General features: G+C 37.4%; 2 protein-coding genes across 3 annotated transcripts in view; one reads left to right on the top strand and one right to left on the bottom strand.

Moving 5' to 3' along the window:
- The first annotated feature begins 246 nt into the window (after positions 1-246).
- Positions 247-5,831, top strand: CFAP161 (cilia and flagella associated protein 161). Its single transcript, XM_053464901.1, has 7 exons — positions 247-530; positions 986-1,075; positions 1,558-1,796; positions 2,483-2,564; positions 3,006-3,164; positions 4,161-4,234; positions 5,539-5,831. The coding sequence occupies exons 1-7, from the start codon at positions 462-464 to the stop codon at positions 5,687-5,689; spliced, it is 864 nt and encodes a 287-aa protein (XP_053320876.1). The 5' UTR covers positions 247-461; the 3' UTR covers positions 5,690-5,831.
- Positions 5,832-6,176: 345 nt separating this feature from the next.
- The window catches only part of LOC128492370 (aminopeptidase N-like), a 31,313-nt gene continuing 17,053 nt past the window's right edge, over positions 6,177-20,436 (bottom strand). For both annotated transcript variants that reach the window (XM_053464898.1, XM_053464899.1), the window contains 18 exons: positions 16,168-16,310; positions 15,881-16,010; positions 15,294-15,448; positions 14,993-15,106; positions 13,136-13,279; positions 12,751-12,816; positions 12,488-12,553; positions 12,116-12,294; positions 11,710-11,783; positions 10,551-10,684; positions 10,226-10,281; positions 9,340-9,487; positions 8,858-8,949; positions 8,490-8,597; positions 8,240-8,407; positions 7,556-7,696; positions 7,344-7,425; positions 6,177-6,530 (listed from right to left, as the gene is read on the bottom strand). In XM_053464898.1, the coding sequence (XP_053320873.1) occupies positions 6,366-6,530; positions 7,344-7,425; positions 7,556-7,696; positions 8,240-8,407; positions 8,490-8,597; positions 8,858-8,949; positions 9,340-9,487; positions 10,226-10,281; positions 10,551-10,684; positions 11,710-11,783; positions 12,116-12,294; positions 12,488-12,553; positions 12,751-12,816; positions 13,136-13,279; positions 14,993-15,106; positions 15,294-15,448; positions 15,881-16,010; positions 16,168-16,310 (2,165 nt within the window). In that variant the 3' untranslated portion in view covers positions 6,177-6,365. The remainder of the gene's footprint in view (positions 6,531-7,343; positions 7,426-7,555; positions 7,697-8,239; positions 8,408-8,489; positions 8,598-8,857; positions 8,950-9,339; positions 9,488-10,225; positions 10,282-10,550; positions 10,685-11,709; positions 11,784-12,115; positions 12,295-12,487; positions 12,554-12,750; positions 12,817-13,135; positions 13,280-14,992; positions 15,107-15,293; positions 15,449-15,880; positions 16,011-16,167; positions 16,311-20,436) is intronic.

Below are 20,436 nucleotides of genomic sequence, written 5' to 3'. Positions count from 1 at the left end.
CCTAATTTAGCCATTAAAAACAATGTTCTGGAATGTTTGCTCATCATGTACATGATATGTATTGCTTTATACTTTGTATGTTACTGTTCCAAAACTGACACAAATTATTAAAGACGAACCTACGCAATGTTAGTCACCTATATTTCATATGAAATCAGATCTCATTCTGCTTTTACATTATGAACATCGTATTCATAAACGTCCAACGGTGGTGGTTATTTAGAATAGCGGTTAAAACATTCCACACAATACCCACTGCTACCACGAGATGGCAGCAGTACAGCACAAACTGCTGCTTTTTTGTTCTGTCTTTCCACTCACAACATGGCGGATAAACATTTTGTGAGTATAATCACGACCTTCCGAGAATCTCGTCACCGTCTCTACGGTAACCTGGAAACAGACCGGGTTGCCATAACAACTAAAATACACCGCTGAAAGAGGAACAGGACGCTTACGACATGAGCGTACGAACTTTCTGCCCGTCTGTCCGGGTCGGTAACTGGAATGAAGATGTTTCTCTGCAACAGGTAGGAGGATAAATACATTCGTTCATCATTAGGGTTAAAAGATAACATTTTCATTACATCACCAACATATGCGGCCATATCTGTCATAACAATGGAAGGAAGTTACTATAATTAAAAAAATGTATATAATAGTTTACAAAACAAAATGAAAACGCAATAAAATAGAAAAATATAAGAATAGAATAAAAAATATAAAATAGAAGAAATATAACTTGATAAGCTGGGGTGCATATGATCTAACATGAATTTGTAACTTTATAGAAGTTTAAAGGATTTCATCAACTTCACAGACTTTATTGTGTGTTTTTTTTTATCTTTATATTGATTTGTTTAATTTTTATCCTCAACAGAAAAGTATAAATAAAAAATATCAAAAATGAATTAGATCAATATAATTTATGATTGTATTTACATTTATAGGATCATTCACTTTTTTTCCCTGTTCATCCACACAGGACGTTATGAAGGATTTCTTGGAGAAGAGAGATAGAGGGGAATTGCTTTTACAGAAAACGAGCAATTTAAAGAAAAATATCTTGAAGAAGGTAAACCTTAACCTGAGCATTATCGGGGATATATTCTTCTTCTTAAATCAATATTATTATAATAATAACTAATTACAATGGTTTTAAAATAAAGCACAGAATATTGTCTTAGTATCTGTGTATCCTATGATCTGGAGGAACTGAAAAGAGGTTTTTAGTAAATGTTTTTTATAAACCCGAGTGAGTTCCTCCATTTCAGTCCTGTGGAACCCACAGTCTGTGCTCAGTGATGCTGTGAAATCCTGCCCTGTTTAAGGTCTTTGAGCAGAAGACCCTCCTGTTTTTACGTTCTTTTTTTTTACCTATAAGCAGCCAGCCAGGTAAATATATTGGCATCTACCTGAGGTGGGTGCAGCTTAAGTAAGTGCCTAAGATGACTGATGTCCGCCTCTGGCTGGAATGATAGGAGCTTCACTCCCTAGCAGCTGGCAACTTTCTGCCTTTAAAAAAAATGTAAGCAAATGACTTTGTTTGTATTACAGACAGAGCTTTCCATTTCTAAGGATGGACTTCTGCACTTCGGGGACGTAGTGATGCTGCTAAACCCTGAGAATGCGGAGGAGAGTATGAGTAACCCCTCTCCTGTGTTTGGAAGTTTTACTTTGTGTGTAAATCCAGATGAAAGTGCGGTGCATACAAAGAGCCACTTGAAACTACCATGCGGGATTAGTGCCAGCACTAATGTGAAGCCGTGTGAAAGAAACAGTTTCATCATTACCAGGTACGTGACATCATGCCGGATGGAAATGTATGCCAAGGAGCTGTTGCTAGGGGCAATTTTAGGCTTTTTAGGTGCCCCAAGCAAAAAGATTCAAGGCATTTTATCTATAACTTAGTGATAAAAATAATAATTTTATATAAACAAAGCAAGACTTATGGTCATCCCTTTTCTTTGAAAAAATATGATATAAATTTATAATGAGCCTGCATCTTACCACTTCCACACCCTTTGAGGTCCCTTTAGAATAATATGGGCATTAATCTGCTTAAAACATCCTCTGGCTCTTGTATTGTGCTCATAGGAACATACAGTAAAGGGAGATTTTAACACCTGAACTTATGAAAGTTAATAACAATAACAGTAAGTTATCTATAGAAACTTCCTATGTTAGGATCCTTGTTTTCAAGTAATAAAGAATAGAAAGCATAACATATTCTGGAATCTATTCTACAAGCATAATGAAAATGGTAATTATAATACAACATGACTGCCCTTTTGGGAGGTCAGACTCCCTGGTGTGCCACTTCCTCTCGAACCTAATCGGCACTGCCTCCATACAGATCCTGGTACTTTGCCATGAAGATAAGAGGCAGTGGGGCAGCTATACACTTCTTTCATCACACCAAGGACTATTACAAGTCACTAGTATGTTTTCTGATTATTTTAACATGTACATTTGATTACAGTGTTGATGGAAGTGAAGTTGGAGAGACACTTCATTTTGGGCAGAATTTTGCTTTGAGAACATTAGAAGGTTTCATGGGGCATGTAAGTAAATAAAAATAAATCTAGTAATGTTACATTTATTATTAGATTTTAGATAATTTTCGGCATCTGTTTACATTTGTTTAGAAGCTCTTAAATGACTCTCATGTTGCTCTGAAGCTGTGTAATTATACTATACATAAGCAATGCCTGTAAATCAGTCTGCTAAGATTCCATTACCAGACATGTCATCAGAGGTGGTCCTTATTGCACATAAAATAGGGAGCATTTATATATACATATTATACATTAGATGTATTAGGTAGCAATCTATAATCTGCTGTACTGTATATATACACTATATATATATAGTGTATATTACATATAATATAAGAAATTAGGATAAGATATGGGATAGACAGGATCTTGAGATTAAGTTTTCCTGCTTTTTTTCAACAGGTGTTTTGAATTAAGTCATGTACTTTAATAGTTTGCGTTTTTCAGTTCCGTCTGAGAAGTGATCAGAAGACATTTCTGAAATGCAGTAAGAAGTCATGCTTACAGGAGGTCAGTCTAACAGACCAGCAATCCTATGAGACCTGCTGGCAAGCTGTTTATTTGGATCCTCAGATGAGGCTGGAGCATGAAGGTCTTCCTGTACCGGTATGCTATAGTCTGCGGGGAGGGGGGTGCAGTGGTGAGGATGCCCACCCAAAAATCCACACCCACAACCATTTGTGTTTTGTATGCTCCATGCATTCACTTTTATCACTTTTTCCCCCTCATCACTACTTTTTCCTCTCCATCATTTTAAAATCTTCATACTTTCAAGTGCCCTCTTTCAAACATTTTCAACCCATTCTCTTCTTCATACCTCTCCATCCCTTCGCTACCTTTATACCTCCCTTCTTCCCTTTTAAACATACCCTCCAGACCCGCTTTCATCATGCTTGATCATAGCTATACCTTTTGTACCTTATTATTCCTGCAACCATTTATCTCTACTTGCGGCTGGCCTCTTCCCCTAATACAGCTTTCGCGTCACAAATCTCCAAATCCCTATATATATCTATCTATCTATCTATCTATCTATCTATCTATCTATCTATCTATCTATCTATCTATCTATCTATCTATCTATCTATCTATCTATCTATATATATATATATCTCCAAAAGTCTGTATAGCAGAGATTCCATGTTAAATCCCCTACTTAAAAAAATAAACACAGCCAGTTCTGCAGATATTGCCATGCATTTTAGGGGCCTGCACTATTGCTAAACTCTTTAGTTCCACCAGTGGACAATTGAGAATTATGTATAAGGGACGATTCTATTGCAAAATTCTGAATGCGGTTTTATCACCATAGTAACCTATAATATGATCTGGTTGCAAAAACCAAGAGCTGATCCTTTTTCTGACCTGTGCACTCTCCAGAATTCTATGCCATTTGTCTCCTGTTGGATAAAAATACAAACTCTAAAACACCTTTTTATAATTATATCTGTATAAAAACAAATTATACCCTACTTCAGCAGTTTCCTTCTATGGACTTAAGGACTGCAAACCTTTCGGGTATTCCAAGAAGAGTAGTAGAAAGTAGTAGAGTAGTAGAAGTATTTGTAAAAATAAATTGAACTGTACATTTGTTTTAAACAGGCAAACACAAAGCTCCTGATCGTTCACAGTAAAACAAATCAATGTTTAGCTGTACTGAGGAAGTATGTCCTGTGGTAAGTAATGCAGAGTTCTTTTATATACCATATTTGCCCGATTATAAGACGAGGTTTTTTCCAGAGCAAATGCTCTGAAAAATACCCCTCGTCTTATAATCGGGGTCGTCTTATAATCAGACCTCAAATAGGTCTGACTATGAGACTAAGATCCAGATCCCCCGCAGCGATGCAGGGGACCTGGATCCTCCTGTGTTATGCCCCCCCCAACTTACCGGTGCTTTCTGAGTCCCTGGTGCTTAGTCCGGGCAGCGTGTAGAGCTCTATGCGATTCACGTAGACAACTTCCGCTCAAGCACGTAGAGCTCTACACGCTGCCCGGACTAAGCACCGGCGACTCAGAAGCACCGGTAAGTTTGGAGGAGGGAGGGAGGGGGAGTGTTAAATGAGGGGGCATAAGGCATTGCTGGAGGCAGAGTGCTCTGGGAAATGCCTTTTAACCCCCTTAATGCCACTCTGCCTCCAGAAATGCCTTTTAACCCTCTATACGCCCTCTAAACTTTTTCCCTATAGGGTCGTCTTATATTCAGGCTTTTTCTTTTTTTCATAAATTAATATTCAGATTTTGGGGGGTCGTCTTATAATCGAGCAAATACGGTATGTATATATATATATAGCGGTTCCTATGTTGCTGTGCATGCTCTTAAGAGCATAATGGAAGCCTTTGTGTCCTTAAACATTCATATTCATGTATAATCTGATATGTCAATGTTACTTAATTGACCATGTAGTATAAGTTCAGGTTTTAAATACCCTTAGCCCCTACATGCATCTCTATAATGCTCATACTTGGGAACTGAGTTGAAATTTTTGAAGTATTAACCCTTTAATAGCCTGTAGTGAAGATTTTATGTAATGACTATAAGACCAGTCCTCATGGAAACCTTGAGTTGTCATTATTTAAAGATACACTTAATTGAGTCGCCAGCATTCAAGCCAAGATACCAACCAAATCAAACTGGTAACAAAAGTATTACTTGGGAGCCTTACATATGATCACAGCAATGTGGAATAGGAAGGAGTGAATTCCAGACTGTGTGACTGAGAATTTACCCATTCACCTAACAATTGAGGCAAAATCCCTAAGACTCAGGGTCAAACCATGAGAGTTCCCAGGTATGATACCGTTAAAGAGTCAGGTTCAAGACCTTTGGAAGGCGACAGTTTTGTAATTAATATTTATCACAAGGCAGCTTTTTAGCCATTGTTTTATAAATATATACCTTTCGGGGGTTTTACCATATAACATTCCTTGACAAAGCAGGTTCCAGCTGTTTACATTTTAAATTCTCCTTGATTTTCAGGACGATATTTGGCAAGGAATGTGAAATCACAGCACACACCTTCTTAAATGGGCATAAAGTGGAAGATAATGCAAATCATTGGACTATAGTCACTGGTAATCCTAGCGATGACATACACACTATGTTTGACCGACCCAAACCACCAAACTGACCAAATAAATCTCCACCACAGCCTGTGATTCCAACCATATTCGGAACTGCGTACTATTTGCATTGTGCTGTTACATTATCTATTGTAGTTATAATTTACCTCCTATGATTAAACATGAATCATATATGTCTTGAATTATATGTTTTGAGAACATTATTTTGCCTTTTCAATCAGGGGCAGTCCTTGGATCAGAACATAAGTATTGCCACCTTTATTATCCCCATCAATTCTTGACTGTTGTCAGCTAGTTGTGTGACATTCTCTTTCATATCACATTTGCCAACTTAAACCTTAGCATTATAATTTAATGCCCACATTTTGTTCAAGAACAAGACTATTTATCCATATGATATCAAAGAGTCGTTTCTACTTAAAACATAATATGTTTGTTTTATTTCACCCCTTAGAATGCAAAACAAATAAAATAAATCTTGGACTTAATTTAGCATTTTATTAGAGGCTTGCACCTTTTTTACATAGAAAACAAAGTTACAAAGGGTTTGCTAACTAATTACTTTGCTAAAATTGATTATTCTTACACCTTAAACTTCAACACATAAAATGTGGATCCTAAAAATCACTGATGTGTCTTACATGGTGAAAAGAGAATTCGCTCATACATTATAAAGCAATACTGAGTTGTCATAAGAGGCATATTTTTGTTTTTTTGCAAATATTAGATGCTCCTTGGTCTTATAGCGTCTTCAAACCATATACGTACAGACTCTTTGTTCTCATTCACCCATTTGATATTTGCTTTGGTTTTCTCTATCGCTTGCTCCAGTGTCCGAGTGGCTGTCCCAAAACCAATGTCTTGGTTGGCAAGTTTGAACTGCTCCAGCTGGAAAAAGAGGCAGCAGAAAGGATAGTCTGTAGCACTTTTAATAATGCATTCTAAGACATTTCAGCTCTGTGATAAAGTTAAAACGTTAATGTCATGTGTACCCCAAAGTTAATGTGAATCCCTTTTAATATTGTATGAAAATTACCAGACACAACTAGCAATGCTCACAGCCTGGTTGCTTAACTGGAAAGCTACTGCTCTGAAGTATTTTAGATTTTTCCCCATGCGATTAGAGAATCAGCACTATGTTAAGGGTTGTACAGTGGGTGGAAATAAATGTGAACATTTTATACCTAAGCCCAGGACAGCCAAAGGTCCAGAGAACTAGAATTAGTAAAACATTTCCCTTCATTTTCTTTTATACAAATGAAATCCTCATTATTGAATGGAGTTGGAGAAACAGGATGAAGTGTGTGCTCAGGGAGCGATCCTGGTAGCCAAACCTACATCCATATGCTAGATGCCCTGTGCTGGCATAGTAGCCAGGCTCACTTCCCCATGGTTGTTTCCCTGGGAATAACCAGAAGGACATTGAGAGGAATGTTTGACGGTAGGAGGTGTGCTATAGTTTTTTCCAGCTAATATCTGGCTCATCACCCTCTCCTTTCTTGGAGTATAGCTAGCTGTTGGGTTTGCGTGTTCAGTCACATTTCATATCTAAGGTATATATATGGATGCTGCTTTGCATGAATGTACGTTGTTCAGATACATTTCAGCTACTGACAGATGGGTACTCAGAGGAAACACATCAGTAAGTCGTGCCTACCCCTTTCTCCTAGTAAATATTACCATATTTTATTTGCACCTTACCTGCTGTAATTCAAACTCAGTGGAGAATCGCCGTGTTACCCGTTCAATTAAGTTACCAAAAGAGAAAGAAGACCCTCCAAACCTGAATAAAAATACAAACAATTAGAAAGGCATAGTTTTCTGCATGCCATGGTTACACTCCAAGAGTTTGATGTTTAATAAAAGGCATTACAGAGACAGCGCTAAGTGTTTCATATAGAGGAGATACTTACTGGGTGAAGATAATCCTCCATTTGGCTCTTACAAAGTCCCAAGCAAGATTCTGTCCCATCACGTTACTGCAAACACTGTTAATGGTAGCGACAGCATCTTGTCTTCGTATCTTAGAGGTGTCCAGTGAATACTCTAGAAGTCTGTGGAAATAGTTTCAAGCAAAATATCATGGGCATATAAGCCTCTCATAGTAGATACGCTGGGAACCTAAGAGCATTCACATCCATGTTAACAAGGCTATGAAAGGTCAAAATATTTTAGTTTGTGCATCAGCATCAAGATACCTAGCCGTAAATCTTTCCACAATGTTGTTCGTGGTCAAGTTGTCTTATTTGTGCTAAATAATGGATATAAGCAGTCTAAAGTCATGCAAAAAAAGGAATATAAAGAAGGGAGAACAAATCCACACACTGCACCCTGCCTTGCTGGAAATTAAAACATTTGAAATTCACAGCAGATAATGACCCTTTGGCCCATCGAATCTGTGGTAAAGTTCTTATGTGGTTATTGGCCTTCTCTGAGGATATTCATACACCCATTGAGGCACCGTCCAGCTTAAGCCTAGAGCTTTTAGGTTTGAAAGCTGATCATTCAACTCCTTTTGGGAGAGGTTATCAGATTATAATCATCTCATTCTTTACTTCATTATCAGATAACTAACCAGCAGATAACCCCAATCTTACCTATTGAGAATCCAGGGCTCTTTGCTGCAGGCCAGAGCAGATCTCAGTTTGTCCGATTCCTGTGCGATATCTGATGCAACAAATTTTTTCCATACAAAATCCCATTCAGCTACTCCTCCATGCGCTATAGCAGTGCAGTAAATGGAGGATCGTAGATTCGGATGAATACTACCATACATAAAAAAGAAAAGGGTGGAATTATAGCACATGCATCAGCTAATATAAGCATTTCTTCTACCAACGAACTCACCCATTAGTTCCATTCATCATCCATTCCCTGAAGAGGCTAGCTGCTAATTGAATACACTCAGGGATGCCATAGATACATGCAGTGTTAATAGCATTTATTTCACTGTATCTGAAAGAAAAGAAATGCAAACAACTAAAATATAACTGCATTACAAATTTGGTTTTAGCGAATGTCACCAGTGGGTGGCAAAACTGTACTATCTGAATCATCAAAATTCTCTTATGTTCATTTAAGTCAAAATGATGTGCAAAACTAGCAAAAATATAGCAAAGCACTTTTACTCAATGCAGCAACAAAAACAGGACCAAAGAAAGACAGGATCTATGTAATGAAGTTTTAAGGAGTAATTTCTTATTTTTTGCACTTACTGGTCTGTTAAGGACTCTGGCCGGCTGGTAAAATTTTCTGTTAAAACTTTAAAGTTTTCAAACAGTGGGGTGACCTGCTGTTTTAGGTATTTCTGCAGAGAAAAAAAAATACATAGTTTTGTTGTTCAAAATAATATCAATTATTATTATTGCTATTATGTGCTGGATGTTTTGTCTACATACAACTCCTGTATTGCAGATTTCAAACAAAAAAAAAATTAAGTATTTTAAATAATTATATATTTGAATGAAGATGTCGTTTGCAGGTAAGTTTAGGTTTGCCAGCGATACAATTTTTCTATCTATCCATCTATCCATTCTTTCTATCACTGTGCTAATAATACAAAATTATTTCATGGAAATATATATATATATATATATATATATATATACACATATATATACACATATATATATATATACACACAGTATACAATGCACATGGGTGATTGCAGTTACCAGAGTAGGCATAAGATGATTACCTTCATTGGCCCGTACACCTCTGTCCGATCAAACATCTGTGTAAAGTAACTGAGGCTGCTGAACATGGCCTGCCAGGGCATGTATTCAGTGTCATTGGAGATGTATCTCGTGGTGTCTAAAGCTCTTGTTGTATTGATATACTTGGCTCTGAAACATAAGGGAAAAATGAATTTGAATTAAAAAGTGAATTCCATGATTACATTAACACAATAGTAAAAAAAGCGAAGTAAACGCTAGATGCTTGTTACCACATTAAAAAAACAATATATCATATATTATTATATATGCGTCATTATATTGCATATGGAGCTTTCAGCATCATTAAATTATCTTGTTAAACTTTCAGCTTCAGTGGAAAATGTTGCCATCACTGTCCTATTAATACTATGGAGAGAGATGGTAGTACCAAAGCATCTGTAGGGCTGTAGGGCTGTAGATCCAATAGTCAGAACCAATAACCAAAGGCACATTAATAACTTTGGGGGTTCACTGGCAGCGTTTGATATGCTTATTCACACATGCAGTTGCTCTTAATAACTCATTGGTAATTTTTGTTACTTAATACTACTAACTCCGTGTTGGACCATAGTTACTATGGCAATTTCTTCCCCAAGGTGCAATTCACATTAAAGGGGCAAATGATCACAAGCGATCCATTAGGGTGATGAAAAAGCCTAAGTAAAATTTGCTTCAACATCTGGCATTTTATGCAGTCATATCTCCCAATGTGACTGTAAAATCTGCATCATATTAATGCATGCTATATATTAAAATTATAGAAGCCATGTAATGATGTCTTCCTAACTAGTGCCAAATTTACACCCTACCCTAATATAAGTGCAACTACACACAGATACATTTTATAAAATTCTTTGTATGGCCCACCTTGCTAAATTAAAGGCATCATCAATGATTTGTGCTCGGTTGATAACAGGAATTGCCTGTAAAAAAAAATGAGAAACTTGGTGTCACTGGGATCCCATAGCGTTATACCATATGGGGGAACACCAGCAGATCGGTGTCCTGGTGTATTACTTTTTATTATTTAAACCAACACAAAGAAAAAAAAAATATATATATATTTATATAAACATTGTGCATGAGCATAGACCTAAAAATAAATGGCGCCATCACTTTCTTAGAGAAATGTATGTGCTCCCAACATGGCTTTGTATCCAATGCAAATAATCATTCCACAAAGTATCCTCACCAAATGATTGCTCTCCAGCTGCCTAATAAGCCTGTCCCAGTTTCCATCATCATAATTAACTCTGTAGTATCCCGTTACATTGATATTTGCTAGAAGCCATTCACTTCCAGTGGTCTTAAATTCATTAAATATTTCTGTTCAGGTAAAAGAAATAGAGAGTAATTAAAAAAATACAAATTGCTCAATTAGCAACATAGCTGTAGGAAAGGGTTAATACATTTCTACAGTTCGTTCCATATATTGGATGGAATTAGTGCCTTCACACCATTTAGCGTAACTAGATTTCTACATTAAGACTACCCTAGTGGATGTTTTTTTTAAACCTTTGATGGTAAATAAAGTATTGCAAATGAATGGAGTACGCCTGCTTTATATGAAGTGGCACCATCTAGACTAGTGTGTCACTGGTTTCTGTAGCCGTAATTTTCATTACATTACAGTCTATGTGGGTTAGGTGCAAGAGCAGTTCTGATGAAAAATGGCAAAACTAGTGAAGTCACTATAGCAACCAATGGAACATTCCAGTAGACTGTTCTGCTTTCAACACTCCGCACCAGTATCTACATAACCCCCTACATTTGGTATCAGCTTAGGTACCATATACTTGGGTAAGTCTTTCACAGTAAAAGTGTGCGCAGCCAATGTAACCATGGTTATCTTTATGGATATCGTTAGGGGTCTGCATACTTCCTACCATTGGACACCAGGATATGACATCATGTCCTGGCACTCCACACCAACAGCTAAATGTGGACACGAGAGAGGAAATGCTTGTGGAGAGGACAATGCCAGTGGTGGCACAGACTTCCAAGCTTTGGTGGCTGTTATGAGGTCCAAGGGACATTTTGCATGGGTCCCTAAGACAAACCAGCCTTTTGGGAAGCTGCCCCCACTTTGTCCCATGTGGAAAAATATCCCTGTTCCTTGTGTTTTATTCACACTTCTACCTCCGGTAAGTCTATTTATTTTTTGTTTTAAAGAACGCATATTAAGGTACTCACAGACTACCTTAACTTAAAGTTCTTCTGTTGTGAGGCTGTCGGGAACAGTTAACTGTCCTTTTGAAGACGAAGGACCTATCAGTGTAACCGCTAATCATCCCCCTCATAACTGCTTACAAATTATGATCTTAGATACATATAAAGGAAATACATCATACCTGATGAACTTTCGAGCCAGAGTTTTCCAGAAGAATTGCTCTTAGAATATGAAATTGGCACAATCCATTCATAACTGTAAAAAGATTTGTTCAACAATGTTTAAGAAACAAATATACAATAATATCCCCTAGTAAGAAAGGGGTTATCAGGCTGTGTAGGGAAAACTCAGCTTTTAGTATACGGGCAAACATTAGCCTGTTAGCCTGTTTTTTTCTCTCATGCTTTATATGGATGTTTTTAACTAGTCCACGGACCATGAATAAAAGTTTTTTGTATTTTTTCTAATTTTGATTTATTGCAATTTGTGAGTGACGACTGCAAACCTCATTGTGTAGGGAAAAGCTGATTTATGTTCATCAAAAGAATTGTCCTTTATAATAGTTTTTTTTTTATTGTTCTACGTACTTGAATTCAGATGGTCTGGTCACGACAGATTCTGGATCCAAAAGGAAGTGTTGTTGAGTTACAGTTCCAGTTGTTGTGTTAATTTTCACCACAGGGAATCCCATCTGTAGGACCCATCTATCCATGATTTTATCAATTGGCTGAGGAAGGGTTGGTCCAACTGGACTTGTATTCACTGCCTGGAAAGAAGACACGATAAACACATTGAGAAATATAACTGAAACATTCTGTAAAAATCCCTCTTCATATACGTTTCACAATCATTGGACTGACTTAGGTTGTATTGGGAAGTTATAGAGTTCCACATCTGTGTTCAAGTGCTTTGTATGTTGTGTATCAAGTAAAGGGTTATAGAATAGTGCAGTTTCTCACCTGTTGCAAATGAATCCACAGGTCACTGTACACAGTGTTGTCATATTCAAACTGTTTCAAGTAGGTCTAAAAAAATAAATATAATATTTTCAATCTATATCCATGAGATTTTACAGTTAATGTCTATTTTATGTCTAAAATATAGCAGAATGCCCGTTTTTTCAAATGCTTAAAAAGTACTACAATCAACAGGAATTGTTTAGTTTTAAAGTAAACATATTCTATTTTCTGTTAATAAGGGTTACATAGTAGAAGATACTTACAGCCAGTCCTTCAACAAACACCTCCTCTGTGATAAAGTCAGATAACATCCGAATTACTGAAGCGCCCTAAGTAATAAAATAATAAAAAATAATTAAAGAAAACACAGGTACAAATGAATTCTTGCTTTTTTATATTTATGTAGTGGTCATTATTACTGGCAGCAACCCGAGAATCTGAATGTTTATACCGTTTATGCTTTTTAGGTTGTGCACTATATATTTTTGTGCTAGTTATTTGCATGATGTCATAGCATCCAAGAGCCAATATCACCGAAAAGTTGGATATACTTGAACTAAAAAGCAGCTTTGGGCAGCCTTTAAATTCCTTCCACCTGCTTGTGGTATTTAGGACCATAGTAGCGTTAGCTGGTCTGGATCTCTTTACCTTACTGTAAGAGATGGCGTCAAACAGTTCACTTATTTCAGCTGGAGTGTTCACTTCCTCTTCTTTTGATGTGAGTGGATGGGAAGAAGCCAACGCATCAATTGCCATTACTCGGTGTACATCATACAGCACTATCAAGTCTTTCTGTGGGGGTTTAATGAAATGGGATAGGGCAAGTTAACCAATGTCAATTCTAAAAAGCCCCTCTTCCTTTAAAGTGTATCAGTGAAAGGTGACCTGAATTATAGTTCAACGCAGATCTGTTTGTTCTCCCAAATATTGTATTTAAGCTCCAATATGCAAATAAACCTGGCCATCTATAGGAGTATTCCCTGAAAACTTGAAAGTGGAAGATTAAAATATTGACCCAGAGGCACAGTAATCAGCTGTTCCAGTGAAATCGGGTGAGTACCAAGGTATGCATAAAAAATGTATTAGAGACTAGACATCACCTCCCAGTGAAATTCTGCCAAAATGGCACAGCTCAGATGATGTCCTCTCCCCTAATCCTCCAAAAAGGTCAGAAGATGTCACCAGAAGCTCGGCTATTTTGGTAGAAGTTCACATAAGTGTATCATAGCATAAATTGGCTGAAGTTCACCCGATGGCTGAAGTTCATTTGCAATGTGTACAAATCCAAATGTACAAGTCTAACATATTCTGTGCATTTTTGGTCAAGGATGCTCCTTGTTGTAATCCCCTTAGCTAAGTCTTGGCCATCTTTTGTGTGGATTACTCTGTCTGCAAACTAGCTTTATTACTAGATGATTTCAGGTGCTCCAGACAAAGAAAACTCAAGCTCACCACAAAAGGGTCTGATAAAACTTGGTGCCCAATTGGGCAATCTATCCTCGGTTATGAGGCAGAGGGGCTGCTGTCCCCATGGGACTGCCATCCTAGGCCTAGTTGAACTAGGTCACAATTTTCTACTGTTTTGAAAGCATCTAATTGTTGGTGCTTTCTGCTTTTGTAAACAGGGTCAAAGAGGTGATACATTCTTGTATGTTAACCCTCATTTTATGTGAAAAGAAAATAGGAGAATTGATTTGATGTAATAAAATAAACACACAAAATTATTACAAGATTTAAAATTCAGCTATCTCTTATATCTTATCCATCAGTACTCTATTGTTCCAATAGATTCCACTTCAAAAGATAACCTGCCGTAACAGACGTAGCCTTTGTGAAGGGGGGAATCTATTTGTACCGGTGGAGCTTCTGGTGAATAAGAGATAAACATTATCTGTTTGCATTTCCTCTAAGCATTGTACATCTCATAATAAATCTTTGTTTTATTAAAGAAATGTATGTTTATTACATACATAGCATAGAGGACTGATAACGTGAGGTACAGTGGCCTATGCTGATCCCTAGACTTAAAGTAGAAGGGGACACAGTGGTACCAGAAGAGAGAGAGACAAACTTTGCGCATGTTCTTTTTATCCCTGACATGAAGAGAGAATGAAATGACTCATTTTAAGAGTTTGAATACATAATCCAGCAATGTTATTTAACTTTTAATTTAGCAATGTTCCCATGTACTTATAGTTAATATTCCTTTAGAACTGAGGTATTTCTTACAGCACCATCTTTGGTAGAAGAGCTAAGGCCTTCATATTCAAGAAGTATAACGATTTCATATTTTTGCTTTCAATGTATCTTTCAATGTATCTAAGAGCTGCACAACATCTTACACGCAAACAAGCTAAATGATGTGTTTGTCCGATTAATAATCGATATGCCATATGCTGGTTAAAACGCAAAAGATGACTGTTAAATTACAACTTCCATCAAATATTATCCAGCCAATCTGCTAGTGCCATGTTTAGGTTAGACATTAAGATATCAAAAACATACTATGTTCCACGTAGGCTCTGCTTTGTCTGCTCCCAAGTACTCCACATAGGAGGCAAACCCTTCATTCAGCCACAGGTCGTTCCACCATCGTATCGTCACAAGGTTCCCAAACCACTAAGAAATCAAGAAGATAAACATTAAGATTATCAGAGGTGTTGATGGGGCAATGGGATAATGTGAGGTTGACAGAAAGATGGGTTCTTTTTCTTTGTAGCAGAAAACAAAAATTAAAAATGTTAAATGCTGAGCTTTTCCTCAAACAAACACATTTTATAAAGAAACAAATAAAGACAATACATACCTGATGAGCAAGTTCATGAGCTACCAATAAGGCTATTCTCTCCTTGTTGCTAATAGATGACACTTGAGGGTCAAAAAGCAAACCAGTCTCCCTGTAGGTCACCAGCCCCCAGTTCTCCATGGCTCCAGCACTAAAATCAGGAAGAGCAACCTGGTCTGCAGAACAGATTTTATAGTTAGTGGGGGATCGATATTAACATAAATACCCCTCCCCCAAAAAATTTACTGCTAAATGAGTTTCTTTTCATAAAAGAACATAATCCAGGAAAAGCGGTGATATTTACATAAGGGATAAAATCTTATTTTATTTTAAAAATCGCCTAATCTGTTAGAAACCCGGGTGAGTTGTCATGTTTTTCTCAGATTAGTTTGCAGTTCCATATCACACCACTGAGCCACACACAACAAGAAACAAACTCATTATCAAACAGAAAATCTGTTTTATGTTAGAAAAGATACATTACTGACTGACTGATTTTTGGGGTTCCCATTATACTGAGCTTGGCCAAAGTTCTTAGTTATTATTCTCTTTTTTCTGATTATCTCTGATGTTGTGGTATAGTTAGTATTGTTTTAGGTTATACATACCTGCTTTTGGTAGAGGGTAAGGGGCTTTATAATATTCAGCAAAAAAATCCAGTATGGGTTTGCTTATACTTAATGCATATTCTCCTTGTTTCTCAACCTCAATAGCTTTTTTACGGCCCCAGATCTGAACCTAGAAAACACAAATCTAAAAGTTTCACACGCAGTCATGGTCCCCACCAAGTTCAGTTTCCATACATCCTATTAAAACAATTTTTGCTGCATGGAAAAGGTATTTAATACCCATGCTGATTTACACTGACTACACAATTGTAACACTATAAACTTACCCCGGTGGTTGTGCTGTTTCCTGGATCACCAGTAGAACTGAACTGAGAGACTATAAATGCCACCAGGTATGTGGACATCTTCACAGTTTTGTGGAACACTGTGACATTCCAGGTTTCTGCCTCCTCCACTGTTTGATATTTTTCTTAAAGAAAATCAACAGAACAGAACACTTTATTAAAAACAAATCCCAAGTACTTTTATAAAGCTAACTACCTGTTCATTATATGAAAACCTATAATATAAATTATTTTACTAAGAGTTGTAATTTTTTAAAAATATGTGTTTATTTAATTATGGTATAAAAACACCCTGCAAAGCTGGTTCCAGTATGCAGCTTTCTATCAAAGCACAGTAAGTATCACTGCCTTCATTCCTGCACCCTACTACTACCAGACATGTAAAATACACATGTCAAAGATGCCTGGAAGCTGGGCAGCAAAGGAGCAATGTTTCAGAATTAAGCTTTTTTACTATAATATAAAGCAAGGAGGGGTTGGCACTGGCAGTGAGTAATTTGCTCCCGGGCCTTGCTTTATTGAGGATTAGGGGCCACTGTTCAATGCTTTCGTTGTCTGCTTTTCTTTTCACTTATAGCTTCCAGAATATCTAGCGTAAAATTAAGTTGCAGTTACACTTTGATTGGATTATTTATCTGCTTTTTGAATCACTGTTCCCTGGACAAAATGGTTTCCTCAATGTTCGAAAGAAAGCAGTTACTCAGTTTCGTAACTACAGGGTTTCTCTAGGGGACCCGGGCAATCCTTGCAGCCACTTGTTCGGTTCAGACCTCTCTTAACAACTCTGAACCGGCAAGAGGAGACAGGAACGCAGAGGGGGCATTTTATGTTACTTTACAGTGGGCCGAAAGCTACGAGAGAGAGGTAAGGGGGTATATTGTAAGCTCGCGAGCAGGGCTCTCTTCACCTAATGTATCGGTTTGTCTTAGTCTGTCAAATCTAGTCTTGTCATACCCCTTGAATATATGTATTGTATTAAGCGCTGCGTAAATTGTTGGCGCTATATAAATAAAAGATAATATAAATATGGGAAGGAGGGGGTATGAATGTTAGGATGTTTGTTTGCATTAATGTGTAAATTTGTGTGTTTACGAATGTGTGCCAGAGTGTATGTTGCAAGGGGCAAATAAGGCACTGTGGTTTCTAGTAGACTTGCGCATTCGTCTTCGGGCGAACATGAAAACGAGCACGAAGAGGCCGTTTTTTTGTTCGTTCCGAAGACACGCCGAAGAGAATACAGTGCCGGCAAAACGTAGGAGAAGACGAAGACTCACAACCACGAAGAATCAAAGATTCTTCGTGATCGTCTTCGTTTTTGCCGCGCAGCCGCCAAAATTTCAAACAGGAGTGAGCTGATCCTCGTCTGTCCAATCAGCTCACTCTTGTGACGTCACGCTAAGGGTCTCGTCCAATGCCTGTGCTGCTGATTTTTGAATTCTGAAGGCGCCTTTATAAGACCAGAGCTTGCCTGAGAGATCCATTCATTTTTCGCTGTGACTGCTTTGGCAACACTGCTGTGCTGCATCCGAGCGTTACAGAGAGAGATTGTTCTGTTCTGTGTGAGACTGGTAAGCCTTTCTCACAGTGTACTTCATCCTCACTTCAGTGCTACTTAATATAATTAATTTAATAATAATAATTTGATTAATTTAATTTTTTTTATTTAATTTGTCATCAACTGTAGTGTAAGTGCTGTTGAGTTGACAGTGCACCCAGTGCCTTAGTGGCACTGGGGTGCCCTTGCCCTGGGCTGGCACTAGTGCCTATTGCCTGTCCTGCTTAAATAAATTAAATAGAATTTATAAATAATAATTTAATAGAATCTATAATTTAATAGTTCATTATTATATATATATATATTTGTCAGTCATATATATATATATTCTATAGTATACTAGTGTAGCGTGTACTGTAGACATTCATCTACTAGTGTCTAATTTAAAATCAGTAATATTAATTAATATAATTAATAATTGAATTCATTATAAACTTATATATATATTTGTCAGTTATAGTTAGTAATAGTATACTAGTGTAGAGTGTACTGTAGACATTCAAGACATCTACTAGTGTCTAATCTAAAATCAGTAATATCAATAATTCTATAATTCTTTCTTGTCTTAATAGTTAATTAAATTAGCTATAAATAAAAGTAATAATATTAATTAATTACTACTAGCGTATAGTTCAGCTAATCTTATTAGTACTGGTGCTGCAGCTCTATAGTTTGTGCTTTGTTTTAGCAACAGTAAGAGACCAAGTCAATTTTTCTTAATTAATCTTTCATTTTATTTCATTTGTTTTGCTCACCTCAGTCCATCAGTGAAGTGAACTTGTTGGGCTAGTGAGTGCAGCCGCATAAGTGCTGTGTTTTTTTTTGATCAGCAAGCAGTGACGTTAACTGTTTTGCAAAGATTTTCTCATTTATTTTACATTTTATTTCAATTTTATTAAAAGTACCCTTAGTGTTTTGCTCACCTCAGTCCATCAGTGAAGTGAACTTGTTGGGCTAGTGAGTGCAGCAAGCAGTGAAGCTAACTGTTTTGCTGTGACATTTTATTTTATTTCTAATTCTTTTCAAGAAAAATTGACTGTGACGAGCTGTACTAAGCAAAGCTTCAAGCTACTAGCTGTAGTACTAAAATAATTCTAATCTTCTTTAATCTTAATCTATAATATATTATAAATAATAATATTCTAATTCATAATTCTAATTCTAAATTCTAATTCATAATCTATATTCTTCTATCTATAATACATAATATATAAGTAAATTAGTTCTAATCTATTAATATTATATAACTTAATATTAATTAATAAATCATATACTGAATCTGATTTAACCTCACTTTAGCTTAGTGGGTTTGAGAGCGTCTGCCTAGAGGTAGACTTATAGTAAGGAAATATAGCTTTAGGCTAGCATAGTGGTAGGCTAAGCTCTTAGGCCCGTGTAAATTCAAATTAAAAATAAAATACTGCTAGTTATTAAATAGTTAATCTTGAGTTAATAATTTAAATAACTTTAGGATTTTGGCAGATTGCACACAGCACAGTGCAGTAGTGCATAGTTTTACTTTTTAAGCAGTAGCACTGAAGAGAACTTCCTCTAATTTTTTTGTCTTTAATTCGTTTTTCCTTTTTTTTATTTTTATTTTTTTATTTTTTTTTTATAGTTTTTTAAACACTACACTACACTACACTACACTACACACACAACACAAAATTTGAAATGGATCCTCCTTTTGGGACTAAGGAGGGACAAGCTCCATCTACCACCACCACCACCACCACCAGCACCACCACCAGCACCACCACCAGCTCTAAGATGCAGCCTTTGCGTCAGTCTAGTCGGCCAAGTAGGCCAAGCTCTCGCTTATCATTTGGGGAAGCATTGCTTGAAGGATCATCAAGTAAAGGAAAGGCACCAAAAGCAGGCAGTAGTAGTGCGGCTAGGCCCACAAGCTCTATGGTTTTTTACGGAAAGCCTAAAGCACCAGAAGCACGTTCAAAGTTAAAGGGTAGCACAAGTAGTACCAGCCCAGTGACTAAAAAGAAGTGCCTTTTGCCCCAAGCAGCATCTTCCCCATCCACCAGCAGCATGCAAGGTACCAAGCAGAGCCAAATTAGCAGCAAGACTCAGAGGGGTCCCAAACCAAAGCGATCTCATTCCTTTGTAGGGAAAACCACCACCACCACCACCCCCGCCTCTACCACCACTAGTGCTGCGCCTACTGTTCCCACTGGTACCGCCACGCCATGTCCTCCTAGTACCTCTAGCAAGCCACCAAGTCCTTACAAAATTTTTGTAAAGACAGTTAGAGAGAGGGCTACACATAGTGGAACTCCACCTAGCGAGGTAGCAGAGGAGCCTGAGACTGAGAGGCCAAGTGCAGAGTCTATTCTTCCTGCTCGCACTACTACTAGTCACGAGTCTCACGACGATATCAGTCTTAGCTCCAGCCTAGCAGGAATTCCATTCGATCTGGCTAATGAAGAGCTAGACTATGAGCCAGAGGAAGTAGAGGAGATGAGTGGTCAGGAATCAGATTCCTCAGGGAGCAGTGTCCAAATGACTAGTGCACAATTTTCCCCTGAGCCTCCACCTTCTCCGCTACGATCATCACCATCACCACCACCAGCAGCAGCAGCAAAACCTAGCAAATCTAAAGCAATTAGCAGTCCCACTATGGCCAGTACTGTTACCACCAGTCCCACCACCACTAGTTCTGCCTCTGTTCATCCACCCCGAGC

This window comes from Spea bombifrons, chromosome 4 (assembly GCF_027358695.1).
Source record: "Spea bombifrons isolate aSpeBom1 chromosome 4, aSpeBom1.2.pri, whole genome shotgun sequence".
In the NCBI taxonomy this organism is placed as follows: Eukaryota; Metazoa; Chordata; class Amphibia; order Anura; family Pelobatidae; genus Spea; species Spea bombifrons.
The sequence above is the reverse complement of the archived record's forward strand: the minus strand, read 5'-3'. Positions and strand labels throughout refer to the sequence as shown.

Excerpts from the sequence above, each read along its gene's own strand:
- CFAP161 (XM_053464901.1), top strand. The coding sequence starts at position 462 with ATGAGCGTACGAACTTTCTGCCCGTCTGTCCGGGTCGGTAACTGGAAT. Across the intron at positions 1,797-2,482 it reads AACAGTTTCATCATTACCAG|TGTTGATGGAAGTGAAGTTG; the intron begins GTACGTGACATC and ends ATTTGATTACAG. Across the intron at positions 2,565-3,005 it reads TAGAAGGTTTCATGGGGCAT|TTCCGTCTGAGAAGTGATCA; the intron begins GTAAGTAAATAA and ends TGCGTTTTTCAG.